The sequence below is a fragment of the Palaemon carinicauda genome, chromosome 2 (genome assembly GCF_036898095.1).
Source record: "Palaemon carinicauda isolate YSFRI2023 chromosome 2, ASM3689809v2, whole genome shotgun sequence".
Taxonomy (NCBI): domain Eukaryota; kingdom Metazoa; phylum Arthropoda; class Malacostraca; order Decapoda; family Palaemonidae; genus Palaemon; species Palaemon carinicauda.
This window is the reverse complement of record NC_090726.1, coordinates 69236939-69261832: the sequence shown is the minus strand read 5'-3', so window position 1 is coordinate 69261832 and position 24894 is coordinate 69236939. Positions and strand designations below refer to the sequence as shown.

General features: G+C 38.9%; 2 protein-coding genes across 3 annotated transcripts in view; both read right to left on the bottom strand.

Annotated features, from left to right (window-relative positions):
* The window catches only part of LOC137617253 (clumping factor B-like), a 9075-nt gene extending 8345 nt beyond the window's left edge, over positions 1-730 (bottom strand). The window contains exon 1 of the mRNA XM_068347229.1: positions 572-730. Within this exon, the coding sequence (XP_068203330.1) occupies positions 572-730 (159 nt within the window). The remainder of the gene's footprint in view (positions 1-571) is intronic.
* Positions 731-1402: 672 nt separating this feature from the next.
* Positions 1403-24894, bottom strand: part of LOC137625779 (DNA repair protein RAD51 homolog 3-like) — a 487355-nt gene continuing 463863 nt past the window's right edge. For both annotated transcript variants that reach the window (XM_068356670.1, XM_068356676.1), the window contains exon 9: positions 1403-1828. In XM_068356670.1, coding sequence (XP_068212771.1) covers positions 1733-1828 — 96 coding nt within the window. In that variant the 3' untranslated portion in view covers positions 1403-1732. The remainder of the gene's footprint in view (positions 1829-24894) is intronic.

Below are 24894 nucleotides of genomic sequence, written 5' to 3'. Positions count from 1 at the left end.
ATGTTTCATTTCGTTTCTCGTTTTCCTTGAATTATGTAAATATGACAATGATTTTTATTGGGAGAAGAAATTAAATCATGCATATCATTTAAACAAAATATTTCCGAAAAAAAAGTAAAATGTGTACAATATAATATAAAAAATAGTTGACAACTATTTGAGCGAAAATTTTTAAACATAGTAGCAATCTTTTTGCAGGTCATTGTACATCTAATGCAATACAGTCAAGTTTTCTTGCAATGTTCTTAATAATTTCATCACTAACAGACTTGGGCATAGTAAAGAACTGGATGCTTATTCAACTTTATTTTTGTTTGGCTAAGTTTAATCAAAACTACCAATTTTATTATTAAAATCAATTTTCTTCTATGCCTTAAATCCTCAAGTTTTCTTTGCCCTTCTGGGAATTTATATGAATCCCCAATGTGTCCCCAACTACTCAACTTGAATATAAACACTTTTCTTCAATTTAGCTGGAAATCTGACCATGATGTCTCCATGTGAGTACACAGGTTCTCCCATTATGTTAAAACTTTTAAGCCTATATCTATTACAGAAACTAAATAGTCACCTTTTTTCTTTTTGAGTGTAATTTTTTCTCTTTACTCAGTCTTGAGGATGATTTTTCATTTTCCAATGGGGTGAGTTCTGTCTCAACAAATACGTTGTTCAGAATAGCATATTTATTGTTCATATCCCCTAACAATAAATTTGATGCCTCACTTCTCATTTATGACAGTAGAACAAGTTTTATATCCTAATTTCTCTAGATTATGACTCATGCAAATTAAACATCTGGGCCACTCTGCAGATGACTTTTTTCTATCAATGCATAACGTAATTTTAATTGTCTCACTTCAAGAGCAGCCATATTAGCCAAACCTTACCCAAAACACAACAAACAAAATGCCACTTATTAACGGTGATAACCTGAGTGAACATGGATTCTGTAACAAAGTTCTCCAATGATGTTAAGACCTGACTGATTCATCACACATAGTTACCCGAGATGATTCACAGGGGCTGCTTGGTAAGATGACAATTACACTCAAAATTTACAATTGCTCACTATCTAATTCTAGATTTTTCTCATTTTGAATAAATCAGCAATATGCTTAAAAATAACTTAAACCATTGGTAATATCTGATAACTTATAGTACCATCCAAATTAGAGCTGCCATCTTGTGACATCACAGGGAATATGGGCAATCATCTTTCTAAGGTTTTAATTAGAGTTTTTTTTTTTTTTCGAGAAGCTTACGTTTTGAAAACACTAAGCATGCAAATCTTGGGGAAAATTCACTGAATGAATAAGTTCTGTTTTCTAGATACTAACTGTACTCCTGTGCGTAAGTACCCTTTTCATCGTAGCAGCTGGGTGTCAAGACAATACTTCAACACTAAAGTTTTATATTTTATTAAGTACAATAGTGTTTGCAATGGGGATAATGGAGAGATTTTGGTTGTACATTACTGTACAACCTACTCTAGGGATATCACATCCTCTAAAACAAGCTCATTTTGGTAAATGTTTACATCAGTGATTCCTTTGTATTAAAGTAAAAGGTTTAACAACGTAAGAGTTTGTCATTAAAAAATACAATTCATATAAAAAACTATACTAATTTGATTTCTGAGTATGACTGCAACAATTTTGCAGTGGCCCAAAATAGCTCTAATACAATGCACGATCAGCATGTGCTCACTAGACTATTCATAATTCAGTAGGTACTAAGAATGGGTTGCAGCTTCAATCCTTCTTTTCTTGCTTTCGTGGTTGCTACATACTTCACTGCTCTCTTTATCTTCAATGCCTGCTATTGTTACCTGTAAATGTAATTGTGTATTGGCAATAAAATTACAGTACAGTACCGTGCTATTTAATACATTGTAAAACATTCAATACCTATTAGATTACAAAACCTGGTAATAAAGTACTATACAGTTGCCTGAAATAACTTCAAAACCTAATTAACAAAATTTTAATAATAAAATTTATTTCTATACTCACCTGATGCTCATATTGCTTTTCTTAGGTATGCTAGAATTAATAGACATTTATCCCTAAATTAAAAAAAATTTCATTTCCTTTTCTTCCAATTATCTCATGCCTCTAGTAACATAATAAGAAATCTAACGGTAAATGGCAAGAAGCAAATCTGTAGAGTACCAGTTTTCTTTCATTTCTTGTTGCCAAAAATATTTTGTATCATCTAGACATCCCCAGTCAATATGGAGGAGGGTGAGCATGTATATGAACATCAAGCGAGTATAGAAACAAACCAATTTTTATTACAGCAATGCCTTGTCATATCGCGGTTCACTTATCGCTCCCTCAGTACAGAGGTTGATTTATAAATATATAATATGTAATTCTAAAGCAAGCCATTCACGATCAGTAATTACAGAAGGAATTCCTTCAAACTTGGCAAAACTGATCGTGAATGGGGTTGTTTGAGGTCTGTCAGTACAACTGTCAGTTGCACTGATGAGAATCAAACTCTGCTTGATTTTGGAGGCGGGGCTAACGCGCACTGAAGGGAACATTGACCGTGAATGGCTACCAGTCAGTTAATTTATCAGTGTGAACCGCATGGCCAGTGTGTGAGGAATGTTGGTGCAGAGATTTGAGTGAGGTTTAAGTAGTTAAGATGCCGGAAGATAGAGAATTTTGGGGCGAATTTTTTCAGTTATACAAAGAACAGCCATTCCTTTGGCAAATAAAGTCAAAACATTATCTGAAAAAAAAAAAAAAAAAAAACGAAGCGTATGGAAAATTAGGAGAAAAACTTAAAGAAAAGTATCCTGATGCAACCACAGACTTAGTGAAGAAAAACAAAAATCAACATCTACAGGAGTAATTTCAGGAAAGAAGCAAAAAAAGTCGAAGATTCTATGCGGTCTGGAACTGGGGCAGATGATGTGCATACGCCAACTTGGACTTACAGTGAAGATTTAATGTTTTTAAAGGATCAAGAAGCTATTAGAACATCCACCTCGAATGAGATAAGAAACACATTATTTGTTATCTATTTATTAAACAAAAAACAGTTATATTTTTAAAAATACAGATGGTTCACAATATAAAAAAAAGTTTATTAATAGATGTAATTTGGCCCCATATAGTAAGTCATAGCTGACTTCTTGGTCTTTCTGAAAACATGAGAAAAAGCAGTTGTTTTACAGTGTTTAATAGTTCTTAGCAATCATATGTTCTTGAAAACATAATGCTCCTTCATTGGAAAAAATGTTTCTAAATATTTCCCTTGAATGCAGGCTAGCTTGTGATGCATGTCTATCGTAGCCTGCATTTAAGCCTACAAGAGAGACTACATCATCATCATGTTCAACATTTAAATCGGTATAGTCGTCTTTCTTAGTGCTACACAAAAAATTGTGCAGAACACATGCCATCACAATCTTTTCGCAGCTTGTATAGTCCACATTTAAGGAGCTATGGAAAATCCTAAACCTAGATGTCAATTATCACAAAAAATAGAGGAAGCCATTTCGATTGTCTAATCACTACAGTAGTCTATCCTACACTGATGAACGCACTGACCGTTAGTGGACGTCCTAGTTCTGACACTGAAGGAATTCCTTCAGTAATTACTGATCGTGAATGGGCTGCTTATGCCGCAGACTCCTCACCCCTCTTTATATCATGGGTTTCTTGGGAAAATAAGTTTTATAATTTTCATATTTTAATCATTTTTTGCTAAGGGTACTTATTTTAGGGGACTAAGAATTAATAACGAGAATGATAGTAATACTGGACAGTATATTGAAATGTACGCATGTAACTTGCAATATCATATGTTGTGCGACCTCCATATTTTAACCAATAAAAAAATTACTTAATCACATATCTCGTGCATTATGCGAGTTACAAGAGCAGGAAATGATAAAAGTAACGTTATTATTATTATTATTTGCTAAACTACAACCCTAGTTGGAAAAGCAGGATGCTATAAGCCCAGGAGCTCCAACAGGGATAATAGCCCAGTGAGGAAAGGGGACGAGGAAAAATAGAATATTTTAAGAACAGTAACATTAAAATAAACATCTATATAAACTATAAAAACTTTAACAAAACAAGAGGAAGAGAAATTAGATAGAATAGTGTGCCCAAGTGTACCCTCAAGCAAGAGAACTCTATCCTAAGACATTGGAAGACCATGGTACAAAGGCTATGGCACTACCTAAGAATGGAGAACAATGGTTTAATTTTGGAGTGTCCTTCTAGAAGAGCTGCTTATCATAGCGTCTCTTCTAGCCTTAACAAGAGGAGAGTAGCCTATGAACATTACAGTGCAGTAATTAACACCTTGGGTGAAGAAGAATTGTTAATGAGGCATAAGGCTATAAAGAAATGAATGGAAGCCGTTTTCTTATGAACAACCGTTTCTGAAAACACCTGTTTTGCTTGAATTTAAACTTTCATATGATAGTATACAGTTACTGTAGTTGTTACAAATGACTTTAGGTGAAATATGACATATATTATCTACACTACACCTTTTTAGGTTTATGAAAAGGTAAAGTAAATTACACAAACATTACCTAAAGAATTGGAAGAAAAAGTCAATAATTTTCTAAGCTTTGAAATCATGCACTGCAAAGCTAAAAGCTATGGAATTATCATGCATTGGTAATAGGGATGAAAGATCCCTAAACTTTGATATCCCATTAAAATCGACGTTAAATAAAATATGAAAAAAAAGGTATTTTTATTTAAAACTACATACCTATATATGGTCAAATAAAAATGAAAGGTCAAGTAATAATTGAATCTTTCCATGAGAAAAAATGAATCCTTCAGCAGTCTGCCTTAATCAACTGATTTGGAAAGCGTCGACGGGAGTCTCCATCATAGAAACATAAACAATAGAAAAGATATAAAGTATAATCACTACGTTTTTATTTCAAGGTACAATACCATGAGAATATTACATATCTTGTCATTGGATACAGTCAGGTAAAGCATCAGTCTTATCAAACATTGTAATAAATGTAAAACATCATTTTCATATAAGGATTTTCGCATTGTCACCCAAGGGCCCAATGACTATTCTCTCTGTTTTGGAGTCGTTAACAATCAAACAGCTTGTGCCCCCATTAAATGGTCAGACTTCTTCCACAGTTCTATATATAGCATAGTTCACGTCCTCTTTTCCAAACCAGACAACGTCACTCAGTTTTTTAGCTCCATAGAGATAGGTACTAACATGAGCATTCTTCACTTTTTAATTTTATATATTTTTTTTAGTTCATTTTTTAAATGATTATATTTAACATTTACGTTGTTCCATTTGTATCAATATTAATACTGAGTCTTTTTTAATTTGTATATTTTGTATATTTTACAGCCCTGATGATGAGACCCAAAGTCTCGAAAATTTGTATTATGATCTCTACCACTGGGCTCTCTACCCTTTGTGCTTTTCTAAGCTCCTTTCTCTCATTTTCAGTATGCAATACTTGTACAAAATATTGTTTCCATCTCCTGTTAATGCCTTCATTCCTATGCAAAATAATTCGATCCCTATCTTGATGACTCCCAGTTGCTCCAAACCCTGATTTTCCCTTGTCCTAAAGTTTGAAATCTTATAGATATAATGTTCTCCTTCCCTAACCTTTCATTCAATTGCTCTACCACTCATCCAGTAGCTATACGTACTTTCTTCCTTGAATCTTTTCCCTCTTCTCTGTATCATTCCTCTGCAATGGCATCCCTTCCAAAAATCTAGACAGTAAAAAGGGGAAGAGAGATTGGACAGCAAGGTTGAGGATAGTTGATAAAATATGAAGGAGGTTGAAGAAATATTAAATAATTGGAAAAGTATAAGAAATTTCAAGTCAAATTAGGGAATAAATTATTTGAGAGTCCTCTTCCCTGTCAAGAGGCTTCAACATGGAAATTATGTTCTATTGAGGGAGCCAAATGACTTCATCACAGCATTCTCTCGATAAGAGGGTCTTTGGAAAGTTTTAGCATCAGCGCATTGGCTTACTAAGCAGGTTTCCACTATACATTATCTTAAAGAATAAGGGTTTAGTTATAAAAATTGCTACGCTTTAGGCCCTACTGTGGATGCAGAGCCATGGTTTAATTAATTCCAAGGTCAATTGATTTTTACTTCCTTACCTATAAGTATGTAGAATTTTAATTTAATAACTAATTTGGTATCAACCAAAGTATCATTTAGATCAAGAAATATAATTTAGATTAGCTAAAGTCTAGTTTTTTAAATAGCTTTATTAACCAAGCTAAAGTCCCATATTTCAAACTGTAATTTGAGATGGTTTGTTAAAAGTAATCTAGACCAGGTAATAAATCTTAAACATGGTATATTTATTTTAATCAAATTCATTTTACCTCTTTCCTTCACAGACATTCCACCTTCAGTAGAGTGTGGCACTCAGCAATATGAACATCAGGGAAAGTTCATAGAAATAAAACAGAATCTCAACCCTGGATAAGTACGGCAAGGTTGTATACGACCCTGAACATATGTAAAAAACTAAGTTATTTTCCCATATAACATCACCTCTACTAGTTGTGGATGACACATTCCTGTTTTCCTGAGGCTAAACTAACTAGTTTAACTTTGCAATCTGTGAAATTAAAGCTCTTGAGAACCTTGATGGTTATGGAGGTGTAGACCAAATGGTATTTTTTCTTTGTTTTTTATAAAAGACTGCTGATTTCTTGGCTCCTAAGTTATCTGTTATTTTCAGCAAGTTAATGAGAAGAGGTTCTTTTAGCACTTGTTGGAGAATTGGTAATGTTATTTCATTATGTAAATGCATTAGTGGTAGCTAAAGTCCAGCTGATTACCACCCAATCTCCAGAACTTCCATATTATATGAAGTTTTCTAATGTCTTTTGGCAAAATGTCTAAATACATTTGCTGAAGGTAATCATCTGCTCCCCAGTTTGCATGTGATACCCTTCTTACAATATCTAATGCTGTTGAAGTGGCTATACTGGAGGGTATTTAGCCTTCCATATTGTATCGGCCCCTCCATGTTGACCAGTTTTTCCAACTTAAATTATATAGTCTATGGGTTTAATCAATCCCAATATTTATATTTCTGTACATTTTGTTTTTGTTATCATTCTTGTTTATTTTAGTTTTAAGTATGATGTATCTTTTTTATTACCATTAATTCTTATGCTGTTTGGAAACATTGAGCAAAATCCGGGACCATTATGTCCTAGATTTCGTCAATGTCGTCTACTGTATTGCAATATCCCTGGTCTTCATGCAGATATTCAAGACCTTACAGTTGCGTGCAGACATTAGGATATCATTTTGTGCTCAGAAACTTTGGTTTCTAATATGAGGCACACATCTGAGCTCCTTATAACTCGTTTTAAGAAGCCAATAATTTTGAAACAGGATGCCATTCCTAGGGCCAGGGGAATAGCGGTGTATATTAGGACTGAGTACCCTGCTTCTCATAAGCCCTGCTATGAACGTGGATATTATAGGATTCAGGTAATAAAAGTTTGTGGCAGGCATAACAACTTCCATTTGTGTTCCATCTACCGAAATCCAGACATGGATGATTCTATCTTTGATTGTCTCCTTACCATTATGGATAAGAAACAAGATGATAGAACGGCTTCTTTTGTCTTTGTTGATTAATTTAATGGTCACCATATGGAGTGGCCCAATTGTTTCTCCTACCGCTCGCCATGGCTTAAGAGCTTTAGACTTTGCCTCTGAATCAGGGTGTGAGCAAATCATATGTGAAGCTACTCAAAATTCTAGTAACTGCTTGGACCTCGTATACACCGACTCCCCCTGGCGTTATAACAAGTAAGTTTGATTCTCCAGTTGGGACATTTGATCATACTTTGATTTCTTTAGTAGTGAAGACTAATCAGCCTGTCCTTGATGTATCATAATCATGTAAGATTTATATGAAATCTCAAGAAGACTGGAATAGGATCCCGAGTGATCGTTTGGGCTTGAATTGGTCAAAATTGTATAGTAGTGTTGATCCTGTTGTTCCTTTGAACGAGAATCTAGTCAGCATAATAGATAGGTGCATCCCTTCTCGTGTGCTAAGGTACCGAGTGAAAGGCAAACCATGGTTCAATGATGATTGTAGACGTGCTTATTTGGAGAAGCAGGAGGCCTATCATCTTTGGAAGGGTAACAGATCAGATTTGACTTGGAATAACTATACTCAGCTTAGAGCTTTTGCTCAGAGAGTTTATGCTTCAACTGGAAAAAAAATACAATATAACCATAAAAGAAACCCTCTCTGGTACAACCCAGGAACATACGAGGTGGACTACCTTTAAATCTGCACGCCTTGGTGTAGATACGGCACTTCTTCCTTTACTTAAACCAGATGGCCCTGTCACTCAGTGTCCAAAGGAAAAGGCAACCCTTTTGGATGATGTGTTTGACAGTAAGCAGAGTAATGAGAAACTTGATCTCCCTCATTCCTGTTTTCCTGAGGCTAAACTTACTGGTTTAGCTTTTCGATCTCGTGAAATTAAAGCTCTCTTAATGAACCTTGATGCTTAAGGAGGTGTAGACCCCAATGGTGTTTTTCTTTTGTTTTTTATAAACCCTGCAGATTTCTTAGCTTCATAGTTACCTGTCATTTTGCGCAAGTTAGCAATGAGAGGAGCTTTTAGCACTTGTTGCAGAATTGGTAATGTTACTCTACTATGTAAATGTGTTTGTGGTAGCTCAAGTCTAACTGATTACTGCCCTATTTCTATAACTCCCATTTTATCTAAAGCTTTTGAATGTCTTCTGGCAAAACATCTTAATAGGTTTGCTGAAGGTAATCCCCTGCTCCCTAGTTTGCAATTTGGTTTTCGTAAAGGCCTTGGAGCATGTGATACCCTTCTTACAATCTCCAATGTTGTAAAGAAATCCCTTGATTTTGGTCAGTAAGTTCGTATGATTGGCCTTGATTTTAGTGCTGCCTTTGACAGTGTTAATCATGAGGCCCTTCTTTTCAAACTCAAACAGCTGGGAGTGGGTGGGTCGTTTCTAAGCATTATTATTGGATTTTTAAGTAATAGATCACAGAGAGTTATTGTTGATGGGCACCATGGTGAGTATAGGAATGTAATACCTGGTGTTCCTCAGGGTAGTGTTCTTGGTCCATTACTTTTCATACTATATAAACATGACATGTGGTTTGGCCGAGAAAACAAACTTGTTGCATATGCTGATGATGCTACACTCTCTGTATCAATTCCATCTCCTGAGTGTAGATTTGGGGTTGCTGAATCCCTAAATAATGATTTGACGAAAATTAGAGCTTGGTGCAAATTATGGGGCAAGATGTTGAATCCCAAGAAAACACAAAGTACAATTGTAAGTAGATCAAGGACAGTGGCTCCTAAACATCCGGATCTCAGGATTGATATTTTTTTCTTAACTCTGTATGACTCTTAAATTTTTAGGTGTGATTCTTGACAGCAAATTTACTTTAGAGAAACACATTGGGTCTGTCTTCTTCAATTGCACAAAAAATTGGTTTACTGAGAAAGGCTTTTAAGATTTTCGGTGATCAATCTATTCTGAAGAAGAGTTTTAATTCTTTCATTCTACCTTGTTGCATATGCTGATGATGCTACACTCTCTGTATCAATTCCATCTCCTGAGTGTAGATTTGGGGTTGCTGAATCCCTAAATAATGATTTGACGAAAATTAGAGCTTGGTGCAAATTATGGGGCAAGATGTTGAATCCCAAGAAAACACAAAGTATAATTGTAAGTAGATCAAGGACAGTGGCTCCTAAACATCCGGATCTCAGGATTGATATTTTTTTCTTAACTCTGTATGACTCTTAAATTTTTAGGTGTGATTCTTGACAGAAAATTTACTTTAGAGAAACACATTGGGACTGTGTCTTCTTCAATTGCACAAAAAATTGGTTTATTGAGAAAGGCTTTTAAGATTTTCGGTGATCAATCTATTCTGAAGAAGAGTTTTAATTCTTTCATTCTACCTTGTTTCAAATATTGTTCTCCTGTCTGGTCTTCAGCTGCTGAATCTCATCTCAATTTGTTGGACAGTAACTTGCGGTCTATTAAATTTCTTATTCCTGATCTAGATATTAATCTCTGGCACTTTCGTTCAGTTAGTTTTTTCTGCATGTTGCATAAGATTTTTCATAGTTTGGATCATCCTTTACATTCAGATCTTCCCGGACAGTTCCATCCTGTTCGTAATACTAAGCATGCAGTTAATTCTAATAGTAAGGCCTTCTCCATCATGAGACTCAATACTACAGTATTATGGAAGTTTTATACCAACTGTGACCAAGTTGTGTAATGATCTTCCTAATCCGGTAGTTGAATCGGTAGAACTTCAAAAGTTCAAACTTCCAGCAAATGTTTTTATATTGAACAGGCTGACATAAGTCTTTATATAGTTTATATATGAAATATCTGTTTTGATGTTCTTACAGTTTTAAAATAATTTTTACTCCTTGTTTATTTATTTCTTCATTTCCTTTCCTAACGGGGCTATTTTTCCCTGTTGGAGTCTTCGGGCTTATAGCACCTTGCTTTTACAGCTAGGGTTGTAGCTTAATAATAATAATAATAATAATAATAATAATAATAATAATAATAATACAGAAATCCCTTGATTGTGATCAGGAATTTTGTATGATTGGACCTTATTTTAGTTCTGCCTTTAACCATGTTAATCATGAGGCCCTTGTTTTTAAACTCATACAGTTGCAAGTGTTTAAAACTCAAACAGTTGGGAGTGGGTGGGTCTTTTCTTAACATCATTACTGAATTTGTAAGCAATAGATCACAAAGACTTGTTGATGGGCACTATAATGAGTACGGGAATGTGATATCTGGTGTTCCTCGGGGTAATGTTCTTGGCTCATTACTTTTCATACTATATACACATGACATGTGGTTTGATCGAGAAAACAAGCTCGTTGCATATGCAGATGATGTTACTTTCTTTGCATAAATTTCATCTCCTGAATATAGATCTAGGGTTGCAGGATCCTTTAATAGAAAGCTAGCTAAAATTAGTGCACGGGGCAAATTATGGGGCATGAAGTTGAATCCTAAGAAAACTCAAAGTATGATTGTAATTAGGTCAAGGACAGAGGCTCCTCAACATCTGGATCTCAACATTTATAATGTTTTTTTTTTTTTTTTTTTTTTTTCAAATTTGTATGATTCGTTTGAAATTTTACGTGTGATTCTTGACAGCAAATTTACTTTTGAGAAACACATTAGGTCTGTTTCTTATTCCATTGCACAAAAAAATTAGCGTATTGAGAAGGTATTTTAAGATTTTCAATGATCAATCTATTTTGAAGAAGTATTTTATTTTTTTTTTTTCATTCCGCCTTGTTTCGAGTATTGTTCTCCTGTTTGGTCTTTATTTGCTGAATCTCATCTTAATTTGTTGGTGAGGAACTTACGGTTCTTATGGCTGATCTAGATATTAATCTCTGGCACCGTCATTATATTAGTTTCTTATGCATATTGCATAAGATTTTTCATAATTCTGGCCACCCTTTGCATTCAATCTTCCCAGAGAGTACCATCCTGTTCGTATACTAGGCATGCAGTTAATTCTAACATTCATGCCTTCTCCATCATGAGATTCAGTACACAGTATTCTAGAAGTTTTATTCCAGCTGTGACCAAGTTTGGAATGATCTTCTTCCTAATCAGGTAGGCCTACAGTGGTTGAATCGGTCTAATTTCGAAAGTTCAAACTTGTAGCAAATATTTTGATGTTGTACAAGCTAACACATCTTCTTTTATAGTTTATGTATAAAAGATATATTTTATTGTTGTTACTGTTCTTAAAATATTTTAATTCAATTGTCCATCACTTCTTGCACTTTATTTATTCGCTTATTTCCTTTCCCCACTGGGCTAATTTTCTATGTTGGATCCCATGGGCTTATAGCATCCTACTTTTCCAACTAGCGTTGTATCTTTGCTAGTAGTAATAATAATAATAATAATAATAATATCATCCAGCACGACGTCAACATACTATGAGCCTCAGCCATTAATGGACACATTTTATCCCAGCTCTCTCCCTTTTACTTCAGTACTTCTGAGCTTCCTTGGAGTTGAGCTTGACCTGATGATTCCCAAATTAGATAAGTGATAAAAAAAAATTTTGCATTTTATTTCTATGTGCAATAGTGTTTAGACAATAAAGAAGGGTTGTTGGAGAGTGTAGAATTGTGAGAATGGTTCGTATAACGTTCATTTGACATTGGTGCAATCTTTCTTTAAATGCTAATTCTGTATTTATTATTTTTTTAAGATAATGGGCAAGCAACAATACGAATTGGGTTTTGATCAAATCAAATCACTCCTAATGAAGTTAGAGTGAGGATGACAAAAATCTCGAGGTCACTGACATCTCCGATGACAAAGAGGTGGATGCATAAACCTAGTAGGGGGATGCGTTGGAATAGACAGAAGTACTTGACATTGAAATCGTGCCTTTTGTAAACAACAAGGGTTTAAAGATTCAAATGCTGCTCATCAATGGCACAGGCAAGGGACAGTGACATTACCCTATCAAGGAGAATGACGCCCTAGAGATTGACCATATATATATATATATATATATATATATATATATATATATACATATACATATGTATATATATAAACATATATATACATATATATATATATATATATATATATATATATATATATATATATATATATACATATACACACACAGTTGGCCGTTGTTAATCGCGGGTTCTTGGTTCGCCGTTTCGGTTTTTCATGCATAGAACAACGCAATACCTATAAATAAGATTCACTTTTTGTCTATGCAATGTTTATTATCACTTGGAAGGCATCACATGACAATGATAATATCTGCAATGAAAGATGGCATGATGAGAAATAAAATGGCATTTGCATCGGCAGTCAAAATAAATTCAATATGAAATTACACAGACTCCTAATAGCATATATGAGTCATTTAATAAATTCACAATATACACAGCTAGCTAATGAACCATTTGCTGCTAGCATATAATAGATAATAAAGTTTAGATAAAGTCTATAGAGAATAATACTGTACCATATACACAGCGAGTAAATGAGCTACCAAACTGAAACACCATTTGCTTACATTCTCACAATGAGCGCTAATGTATAGACCACACAATGCACATAAATGAAATAGGATCCTATAATGTACATAAATGAAATAGGATCCTATAATGCACATAAATGAAATAGGATCATATAATAATTATAACATGTACAACAGATATGAATAGACAATTCTCTAACCTATATAAAAAAATCTATTATTTGCGATAAAATTTCACGCTTCACGTTGATTTCAAATAGCCCACTCTCCTTTACACTGGGAGGGCTGTGTGCCACTACCTATCTCTACACCCAGCTGGTCCTAGCTCTTTCAGTACAACATACATCCATTAACTGTGGTAAAAAATTATAGCTATATTTGAAATAACCTATTTTGATTAAACTGGTATTTCACTTACCTGTATCAAATAGTAATGCATGAAATATTCATATTTTAGTGTCGTATTTATAATAATAAAAAAAAAAATACATGGCGAATTATAATCTCATGCCTTGTTTACATTCAAATCAGCTGATCAACCCTGCGTAGTCCGTCGTCAACCTCAATTTTCGGATCAAATAACTCCTTTATTATAAAGGCATGCTACAGAAGGATATTTCATATTTACTAAAAGAAACATTTATTACTTGATCTATCATTTTCCAATTAGCATACTAATTCCAATAGTTTTATTTGAAATGTTTCTCTCATATTTTATTTACTTGTACTGTGAGATGAATAGCATAACGTTAACCAGAGTTTCATTCGTGTTGCCGATGCACGATATTTTATCGTTTTAACCTCTGTGGTGCTTGATTATAAAGCCTCAAAAGAGACTTTGCAAAGAAATAAATATTTCATTTATTACAGAGAGAGAGAGAGAGAGAGAGAGAGAGAGAGAGAGAGAGAGAGAGAGAGAGAGAGAGAGAGAGAGAGAGAGAGAGAGAGAGATATGAATGATTTGAAGTTTTCTAGCATCCTGACATCGAATAAGAGAGGGAACTAATACTGTAATGAGTTATAAATGTATTACAGTATATGAAAATTATGATAGATTATGACACATGGAAGCTTATGTAATACTATATTGACTATATATAGTAGATGTTTTGAATAAGTTACGAAATAGTATACACAATACTCTTTGTTACTGATTCGTATGTACATCCGTTGATCTGATTACGGCAACCAAATTACTTACATTGATAAAGAACATCCGAAATTTGAAACAAAAGTACACGTACGAATATGTTTTATTAAAACACAATTAAGTATTTAAGTAATCGTAATTTTCTAGAATGCAATGCTTCCAAAACGAAATAGGATATTTTAAGCTTTTATTCAAGAGAGAGAGAGAGAGAGAGAGAGAGAGAGAGAGAGAGAGAGAGAGAGAGAGAGAGAGAGAGATCAGCTGTTGAAGAGTAATTGAATGCACTGTTTTTGTTTGTGTTTTTATTCTATAAAAGAAACTGTACAGTATTTCTGTTTAGGAAAGTATAGATATAACATACTGCGCGAGACACGATGTAAAAAGTTGCGTCATGCTTTAAGAAACCGCATAAGCAACGAATCGTCTGAACGAAAACACCGAATACTTACAGTAAATACAGTTAAGCTGTACAGTAGTAATATTACTCTACATATATTACAGTAATATATACTACAGTATCAGTGAGTATTAGGTTACAGTACAGTATTACTAGATAGGAAGAACTTAAAAGGGATGATGACGACTCAGTAAAACTTTTACCTTATCACAATACTGTACTGTAACCTTACTGTGTCCAGTACGTAGTCTACATGTGTGTACATGTACTGTACATATAATTATAAACTGTTGTAGAATCCAAATCAAAATAATACTCGGCAGAATTTACTGTGTTAATCATCAGCTCGGGCACCCTTTCCTGGCAAGGGGCAGTGACTTTTTAGGTTAGGAGTTAGCCCACTCTAGTGCACCATTTAATTACGAAAATCCCTTTTTCGTCCCTGTGTCTGTAATCTAACTATCGCGAAGAAGGAGGTCTGACTGCATGATCAGCACCCAAGCCTCCTCTCCACCCAAGCTAGAATCAAGAAGGGCCAGACAATGTCTGTTGATGATTCAGCAGATAGACCTACAGGCTCCGGCAAACCACGCCCCCCCCTCCTTAGCTCACAAGGATGGAGAGGTTGCAGTGACCAAAGAAGCTGACAAATTTGAGCAAGACTCGAATGCCAGTCTGGCGTTCACCAGTCAGGGACGTTACCACATCAGCCACCACAATGAAGGGGAGGAAGAGGGGTTAGTTTTGATCATCCAACACCACCTCCCCATCCTGGATCGTTTTAATCATCTAACAATCCCTCCCCATTCTGGATTGTTTTAATCATCCAACACCTCCTATGTCCCCACCCTGGATTGTTTCAATCATTAAACACACCCTTCCCATCCTGGATCCTTTTAATCATCCAACAACCCCTCCCCCATCCAAGATCGTTTTAATTATCAAACACCCAATTGCTCCCCTTCCTGGATCATTTTCATCATCCAACACCACCTCCCCGTCCTGAATTGTTTTTATCATCCAACACCCCCTCCCTACCCCTCCCAGATTGTTTTAATCATCCAACACCTCCTCCCTCCCCATCCATATATTGTTTTAATCATACAACACCCCACCTCATCCTGGATCGTTTTAATCATCCAAAACCCACTCCCTACCATCCTGTATTGTTTTGATCATCCAATACCTCCTCCCTCCCCATCCTGGATTGTTTTTATCATCCAACACCCCCTCCCTACCCATCCCAGATTGTTTAAATCATCCAACACCTCCTCCCTCCCCATCCTAGATTGTTTTAATCATACAACACCCCACCTCATCCTGGATCGTTTTAATCATCCAAAACCCACTCCCTCCAATCCTGGATTGTTTTGATCATCCAACACCTCCTCCCTCCCCATCCTGGATTGTTTTGATCATACAACACCTCCTCCCTCCCCGTCCTGAATTGTTTTTATCATCCAACACCCCCTCCCTACCCATCCCAGATTGTTTTAATCATCCAACACCTCCTCCCTCCCCATCCTGGATTGTTTTGATCATCCAACACCTCCTCCCTCCCCATCCTGGATTGTTTTGATCATCCAACACCTCCTCCCTCCCCATCCTGGATTGTTTTTATCATCCAACACCCCCTCCCTACCCATCCCAGATTGTTTAAATCATCCAACACCTCCTCCCTCCCCATCCTAGATTGTTTTAATCATACAACACCCCACCTCATCCTGGATCGTTTTAATCATCCAAAACCCACTCCCTCCAATCCTGGATTGTTTTGATCATCCAACACCTCCTCCCTCCCCATCCTGGATTGTTTTGATCATACAACACCTCCTCCCTCCCCGTCCTGAATTGTTTTGATCATCCAACACCTCCTCCCTCCCCATCCTGGATTGTTTTGATCATCCAACACCTCCTCCCTCCCCATCCTGGATTGTTTTTATCATCCAACACCCCCTCCCTACCCATCCCAGATTGTTTAAATCATCCAACACCTCCTCCCTCCCCATCCTAGATTGTTTTAATCATACAACACCCCACCTCATCCTGGATCGTTTTAATCATCCAAAACCCACTCCCTCCAATCCTGGATTGTTTTGATCATCCAACACCTCCTCCCTCCCCATCCTGGATTGTTTTGATCATACAACACCTCCTCCCTCCCCGTCCTGAATTGTTTTTATCATCCAACACCCCCTCCCTACCCATCCCAGATTGTTTTAATCATCCAACACCTCCTCCCTCCCCATCCTGGATTGTTTTGATCATCCAACACCTCCTCCCTCCCCATCCTGGATTGTTTTGATCATCCAACACCTCCTCCCTCCCCATCCTGGATTGTTTTTATCATCCAACACCCCCTCCCTACCCATCCCAGATTGTTTAAATCATCCAACACCTCCTCCCTCCCCATCCTAGATTGTTTTAATCATACAACACCCCACCTCATCCTGGATCGTTTTAATCATCCAAAACCCACTCCCTCCAATCCTGGATTGTTTTGATCATCCAACACCTCCTCCCTCCCCATCCTGGATTGTTTTGATCATACAACACCTCCTCCCTCCCCGTCCTGAATTGTTTTGATCATCCAACACCTCCTCCCTCCCCATCCTGGATTGTTTTGATCATCCAACACCTCCTCCCTCCCCATCCTGGATTGTTTTTATCATCCAACACCCCCTCCCTACCCATCCCAGATTGTTTAAATCATCCAACACCTCCTCCCTCCCCATCCTAGATTGTTTTAATCATACAACACCCCACCTCATCCTGGATCGTTTTAATCATCCAAAACCCACTCCCTCCAATCCTGGATTGTTTTGATCATCCAACACCTCCTCCCTCCCCATCCTGGATTGTTTTGATCATACAACACCTCCTCCCTCCCCGTCCTGAATTGTTTTTATCATCCAACACCCCCTCCCTACCCATCCCAGATTGTTTTAATCATCCAACACCTCCTCCCTCCCCATCCTAGATTGCTTTAATCATACAACACCCCACCTCATCCTGGATTGTTTTAATCATCAAAAACCCACTCCCTCCCATCCTGGATTGTTTTGACCATCCAACACCTCCTCCCTCCCCATCCTGGATTGTTTTGATCATCCAACACCTCCTCCCTCCCCATCCTAGATTGTTTTAATCATACAACACCCCACCTCATCCTGGATCGTTTTAATCATCCAAAACCCACTCCCTCCAATCCTGGATTGTTTTGATCATCCAACACCTCCTCCCTCCCCATCCTGGATTGTTTTGATCATACAACACCTCCTCCCTCCCCGTCCTGAATTGTTTTTATCATCCAACACCCCCTCCCTACCCATCCCAGATTGTTTTAATCATCCAACACCTCCTCCCTCCCCATCCTGGATTGTTTTGATCATCCAACACCTCCTCCCTCCCCATCCTGGATTGTTTTGATCATCCAACACCTCCTCCCTCCCCATCCTGGATTGTTTTTATCATCCAACACCCCCTCCCTACCCATCCCAGATTGTTTAAATCATCCAACACCTCCTCCCTCCCCATCCTAGATTGTTTTAATCATACAACACCCCACCTCATCCTGGATCGTTTTAATCATCCAAAACCCACTCCCTCCAATCCTGGATTGTTTTGATCATCCAACACCTCCTCCCTCCCCATCCTGGATTGTTTTGATCATACAACACCTCCTCCCTCCCCGTCCTGAATTGTTTTGATCATCCAACACCTCCTCCCTCCCCATCCTGGATTGTTTTGATCATCCAACACCTCCTCCCTCCCCATCCTGGATTGTTTTTATCATCCAACACCCCCTCCCTACCCATCCCAGATTGTTTAAATCATCCAACACCTCCTCCCTCCCCATCCTAGATTGTTTTAATCATACAACACCCCACCTCATCCTGGATCGTTTTAATCATCCAAAACCCACTCCCTCCAATCCTGGATTGTTTTGATCATCCAACACCTCCTCCCTCCCCATCCTGGATTGTTTTGATCATACAACACCTCCTCCCTCCCCGTCCTGAATTGTTTTTATCATCCAACACCCCCTCCCTACCCATCCCAGATTGTTTTAATCATCCAACACCTCCTCCCTCCCCATCCTAGATTGCTTTAATCATACAACACCCCACCTCATCCTGGATTGTTTTAATCATCAAAAACCCACTCCCTCCCATCCTGGATTGTTTTGACCATCCAACACCTCCTCCCTCCCCATCCTGGATTGTTTTGATCATCCAACACCTCCTCCCTCCCCGTCCTGAATTGTTTTGATCATCCAACACCTCCTCCCTCCCCATCCTGGATTGTTTTGATCATCCAACACCTCCTCCCTCCCCATCCTAGATTGTTTTAATCATACAACACCCCACCTCATCCTGGATCGTTTTAATCATCCAAAACCCACTCCCTCCAATCCTGGATTGTTTTGATCATCCAACACCTCCTCCCTCCCCATCCTGGATTGTTTTGATCATACAACACCTCCTCCCTCCCCGTCCTGAATTGTTTTTATCATCCAACACCCCCTCCCTACCCATCCCAGATTGTTTTAATCATCCAACACCTCCTCCCTCCCCATCCTAGATTGCTTTAATCATACAACACCCCACCTCATCCTGGATTGTTTTAATCATCAAAAACCCACTCCCTCCCATCCTGGATTGTTTTGACCATCCAACACCTCCTCCCTCCCCATCCTGGATTGTTTTGACCATCCAACACCTCCTCCCTCCCCATCCTGGATTGTTTTGATCATCCAACACCTCCTCCCTCCCCATCCTGGATTGTTTTAATGATCCAACACCCCTCTCTCACCATCCTGGATTCTTTTAATCATCCAGCACCTCCTCCCTCCCCATCCTGGATTGGTTTAATCCTGAAGCATCCCCTCCCAATCCTGGATAATTTTAATCACCCAAAACCCCCTCCCAATCATGGATAGTCTTAATAATCCAATATCCTCGCCCCTTCCTGGATAGTTTTATTCATCCAACACTTCCTCCCCATCCTGGGTTGTTTTAATCATCCAACATCCGTTCCCCATACTGAATCGTTTTAATTATCCTACACTTCCTCTCCATCCTAGATCGTTTTAATCATCCAACACCCCCTTTGCATCCTGGATTGTTTTAATCATCCAACACCCCCTCCCCATCGTGGATTGTTTTAATCATCCAACAATCCCTCCCCATTCTGGATAATTTTAATCATCCAACAACCCCTCCCCATCCTGGATTGTTTTAATCATCCAACACCTCCTACTTCCCAATCCTGGATCATTTTGATCATCCAAACCCCTCCCCCCTCATGGATCATTTTAATTATCAAACACCCCCTCTCTCCCCAACCTAGGTAGTTTTAATCATCCAACACCACCTGCCGATCCTGGATTGTTTTAATCCTCCAACAACCCACTCCCTCCCCATCCTGGATTGTTCTAGTCATCCAACAACCCTCCCCATCCTGGATTCGTTTGATCATCCAACACCTCCTCTCTTCCCATCATGGATCGTTTTAATCATCCAACACCCCCTCCCCATCCTGGATTGTTTTATTCATCCAACACTCCTTCCCCATCCTGGGTTGTTTTAATCATCCAACATCCGGTCCCCATCCTGGATTGTTTTAATTATCCAACACCCTATCCCCATCCTGGATAATTTTAATCATCGAAGATGATTGAAATTGTTTTAATCATCCAACACCCCCTCCCTCCCCATTCATGGGCGTTTAAATCATCCAACACCACCTCCTCATTCTGGATTGTTTTAATCATCCAACAACCAGTCCCACCCCATCCTGGATTGTTTTAATCATACAATACTCTTCCCCATCCTGGATAATTTTAATCATCCAACACCCCTCCCCATCCTATATCGTTTTTATCATCCAACACCCCTTCCCCATCCAGGGTCGTTTTATCATCCAACACCCCATCTCCATCCTGGATACTATTAATCATCCAACACCCCCTCCCCATCATGGATTGTTTTATTCATCAAACATCCCCTTCCCATCCTGGCTCCATTTAATCACCCAATCCTGGATCATTTCAATCATCTAACACGCCCTCCCTCCCCATCCTGGATTGTTTTAATCATCCCACACCAGATCCCTCCCCATCCTAGATCGTTTTAATCATCAAACACCCCCTCCCTATCCTGGATCATTTTAATCATCAAACATCTCCCCCCATCCTGGATCGTATTAATCATCAAACACCCCCTCCCCATCCTGGAACGTTTCAATCATCCAACATCCCCTCCCTAACCACATTCTGGATTGTTTTAATCATCCCACACACCCTTCCCATTATGGATCGTTTTAATCATCCATTATCACCTCCCCATCCTGGATTGTTTTAATCATCCAGCAACACCTCCCCATCATGGATCATTTTAATCATCCAACACTCATCCCCTTCCCATCTTGGATTGTTTCAATCATCCAACACCTCTCCCCACCCTAGATAGCTTTAATCATCCTACACCCCCTCCCAATTCAGGGCTATTTTAATCACCCGACACCACTCCCCATCCTGGATCGTTTTAATCATCTAACATGACCTCCCCATCCTGGATCGTTTTAGTCATCCAAAACCTCCTCCCTCCCCATCCTGGATTGTTTTAATCATCCAACATCCCCTCCTCATCCTGGATTGTTGTAATCATCCAACACTCCCTTCCCATCCTGGAACGTTTTAATCATCCAACACCCCTTACCTATCCAGGATCGTTTTAATTATCCAACACCTCTTCCCTTCTCAGGATAGTTTTAATTATCCACTATCCCCTCCCCATCCTGGCTTGTTTTAATCATCCAACACCCCCTCCCTCCCCATCCTGAGTTGTTTTAATCATCCAAGAACCCCTCCCCATCCTGGATCCTTTTTATCATTGAACACTCCCTCTCCATCCTGGATCATTTTAATCATCCAACATCCGCTCCCTAACCCCATCCTGGATCGTTTTAATCATCCAACATCCCTACCTCTCCATCCTGGATTGTTTTAATCATTCAATACACCCTTTCCATACTGGATCATTTTAATCATCCAACACCACCTCCCCATCCTGAATCGTTTTAATCATCCAACACCACCTCCCCATACTGAGTCATTTTAATCATCCAACACCCATCCCCTATCCATCCAGGATCGTTTTAATCATCCAACACCCCTTCCCTATCCTAGATTGTTGCAATCATCCAACACAGAATCCCCATGCAAGATCGTTTTAATCATCCAATACCCCCTCCTCATCCAGGATTGTTTTAATCATCTAACACCATCTCCCCATCCTGGATCGTTTTAATCATCCAAAACTCCCTCCCCATCATGAATCATTTTAATCATCCAACACGCCCTTCCTCCCCATCCTAGATCATTTTAATCATCCAAAAGCCCCTCTTCATCTTGTATCCTTTTAATACTCCAACATCCTCTCCCCATCCGGAATCATTCTAATCATCCAACAATCCCTCCCTAACCCCATCCTGGATTGTTTTAATCATCCCACACCAGATCCCTCCCCATCCTGGATCGTTTTAATCATCAAACACCCCCTCCCTATCCTGGATCATTTTAATCATCAAACATCTCCCCCCATCCTGGATCGTATTAATCATCAAACACCCCCTCCCCATCCTGGAACGTTTCAATCATCCAACATCCCCTCCCTAACCACATTCTGGATTGTTTTAATCATCCCACACACCCTTCCCATTATGGATCGTTTTAATCATCCATTATCACCTCCCCATCCTGGATTGTTTTAATCATCCAGCAACACCTCCCCATCATGGATCATTTTAATCATCCAACACTCATCCCCTTCCCATCTTGGATTGTTTCAATCATCCAACACCTCTCCCCACCCTAGATAGTTTGAATCATCCTACACCCCCTCCCAATTCAGGGCTATTTTAATCACCCGACACCACTCCCCATCCTGGATCGTTTTAATCATCTAACATGACCTCCCCATCCTGGATCGTTTTAGTCATCCAAAACCTCCTCCCTCCCCATCCTGGATTGTTTTAATCATCCAACATCCCCTCCTCATCCTGGATTGTTGTAATCATCCAACACCCCTTACCTATCCAGGATCGTTTTAATTATCCAACACCTCTTCCCTTCTCAGGATAGTTTTAATTATCCACTATCCCCTCCCCATCCTGGCTTGTTTTAATCATCCAACACCCCCTCCCTCCCCATCCTGAGTTGTTTTAATCATCCAAGAACCCCTCCCCATCCTGGATCCTTTTTATCATTGAACACTCCCTCTCCATCCTGGATCATTTTAATCATCCAACATCCGCTCCCTAACCCCATCCTGGATCGTTTTAATCATCCAACATCCCTACCTCTCCATCCTGGATTGTTTTAATCATTCAATACACCCTTTCCATACTGGATCATTTTAATCATCCAACACCACCTCCCCATCCTGAATCGTTTTAATCATCCAACACCACCTCCCCATACTGAGTCATTTTAATCATCCAACACCCATCCCCTATCCATCCAGGATCGTTTTAATCATCCAACACCCCTTCCCTATCCTAGATTGTTGCAATCATCCAACACAGAATCCCCATGCAAGATCGTTTTAATCATCCAATACCCCCTCCTCATCCAGGATTGTTTTAATCATCTAACACCATCTCCCCATCCTGGATCGTTTTAATCATCCAAAACTCCCTCCCCATCATGAATCATTTTAATCATCCAACACGCCCTTCCTCCCCATCCTAGATCATTTTAATCATCCAAAAGCCCCTCTTCATCTTGTATCCTTTTAATACTCCAACATCCTCTCCCCATCCGGAATCATTCTAATCATCCAACAATCCCTCCCTAACCCCATCCTGGATTGTTTTAATCATCCCACACCAGATCCCTCCCCATCCTGGATCGTTTTAATCATCAAACACCCCCTCCCTATCCTGGATCATTTTAATCATCAAACATCTCCCCCCATCCTGGATCGTATTAATCATCAAACACCCCCTCCCCATCCTGGAACGTTTCAATCATCCAACATCCCCTCCCTAACCACATTCTGGATTGTTTTAATCATCCCACACACCCTTCCCATTATGGATCGTTTTAATCATCCATTATCACCTCCCCATCCTGGATTGTTTTAATCATCCAGCAACACCTCCCCATCATGGATCATTTTAATCATCCAACACTCATCCCCTTCCCATCTTGGATTGTTTCAATCATCCAACACCTCTCCCCACCCTAGATAGTTTTAATCATCCTACACCCCCTCCCAATTCAGGGCTATTTTAATCACCCGACACCACTCCCCATCCTGGATCGTTTTAATCATCTAACATGACCTCCCCATCCTGGATCGTTTTAGTCATCCAAAACCTCCTCCCTCCCCATCCTGGATTGTTTTAATCATCCAACATCCCCTCCTCATCCTGGATTGTTGTAATCATCCAACACTCCCTTCCCATCCTGGAACGTTTTAATCATCCAACACCCCTTACCTATCCAGGATCGTTTTAATTATCCAACACCTCTTCCCTTCTCAGGATAGTTTTAATTATCCACTATCCCCTCCCCATCCTGGCTTGTTTTAATCATCCAACACCCCCTCCCTCCCCATCCTGAGTTGTTTTAATCATCCAAGAACCCCTCCCCATCCTGGATCCTTTTTATCATCGAACACTCCCTCTCCATCCTGGATCATTTTAATCATCCAACATCCGCTCCCTAACCCCATCCTGGATCGTTTTAATCATCCAACATCCCTACCTCTCCATCCTGGATTGTTTTAATCATTCAATACACCCTTTCCATACTGGATCATTTTAATCATCCAACACCACCTCCCCATCCTGAATCGTTTTAATCATCCAACACCACCTCCCCATACTGAGTCATTTTAATCATCCAACACCCATCCCCTATCCATCCAGGATCGTTTTAATCATCCAACACCCCTTCCCTATCCTAGATTGTTGCAATCATCCAACACAGAATCCCCATGCAAGATCGTTTTAATCATCCAATACCCCCTCCTCATCCAGGATTGTTTTAATCATCTAACACCATCTCCCCATCCTGGATCGTTTTAATCATCCAAAACTCCCTCCCCATCATGAATCATTTTAATCATCCAACACGCCCTTCCTCCCCATCCTAGATCGTTTTAATCATCCAAAAGCCCCTCTTCATCTTGTATCCTTTTAATACTCCAACATCCTCTCCCCATCCGG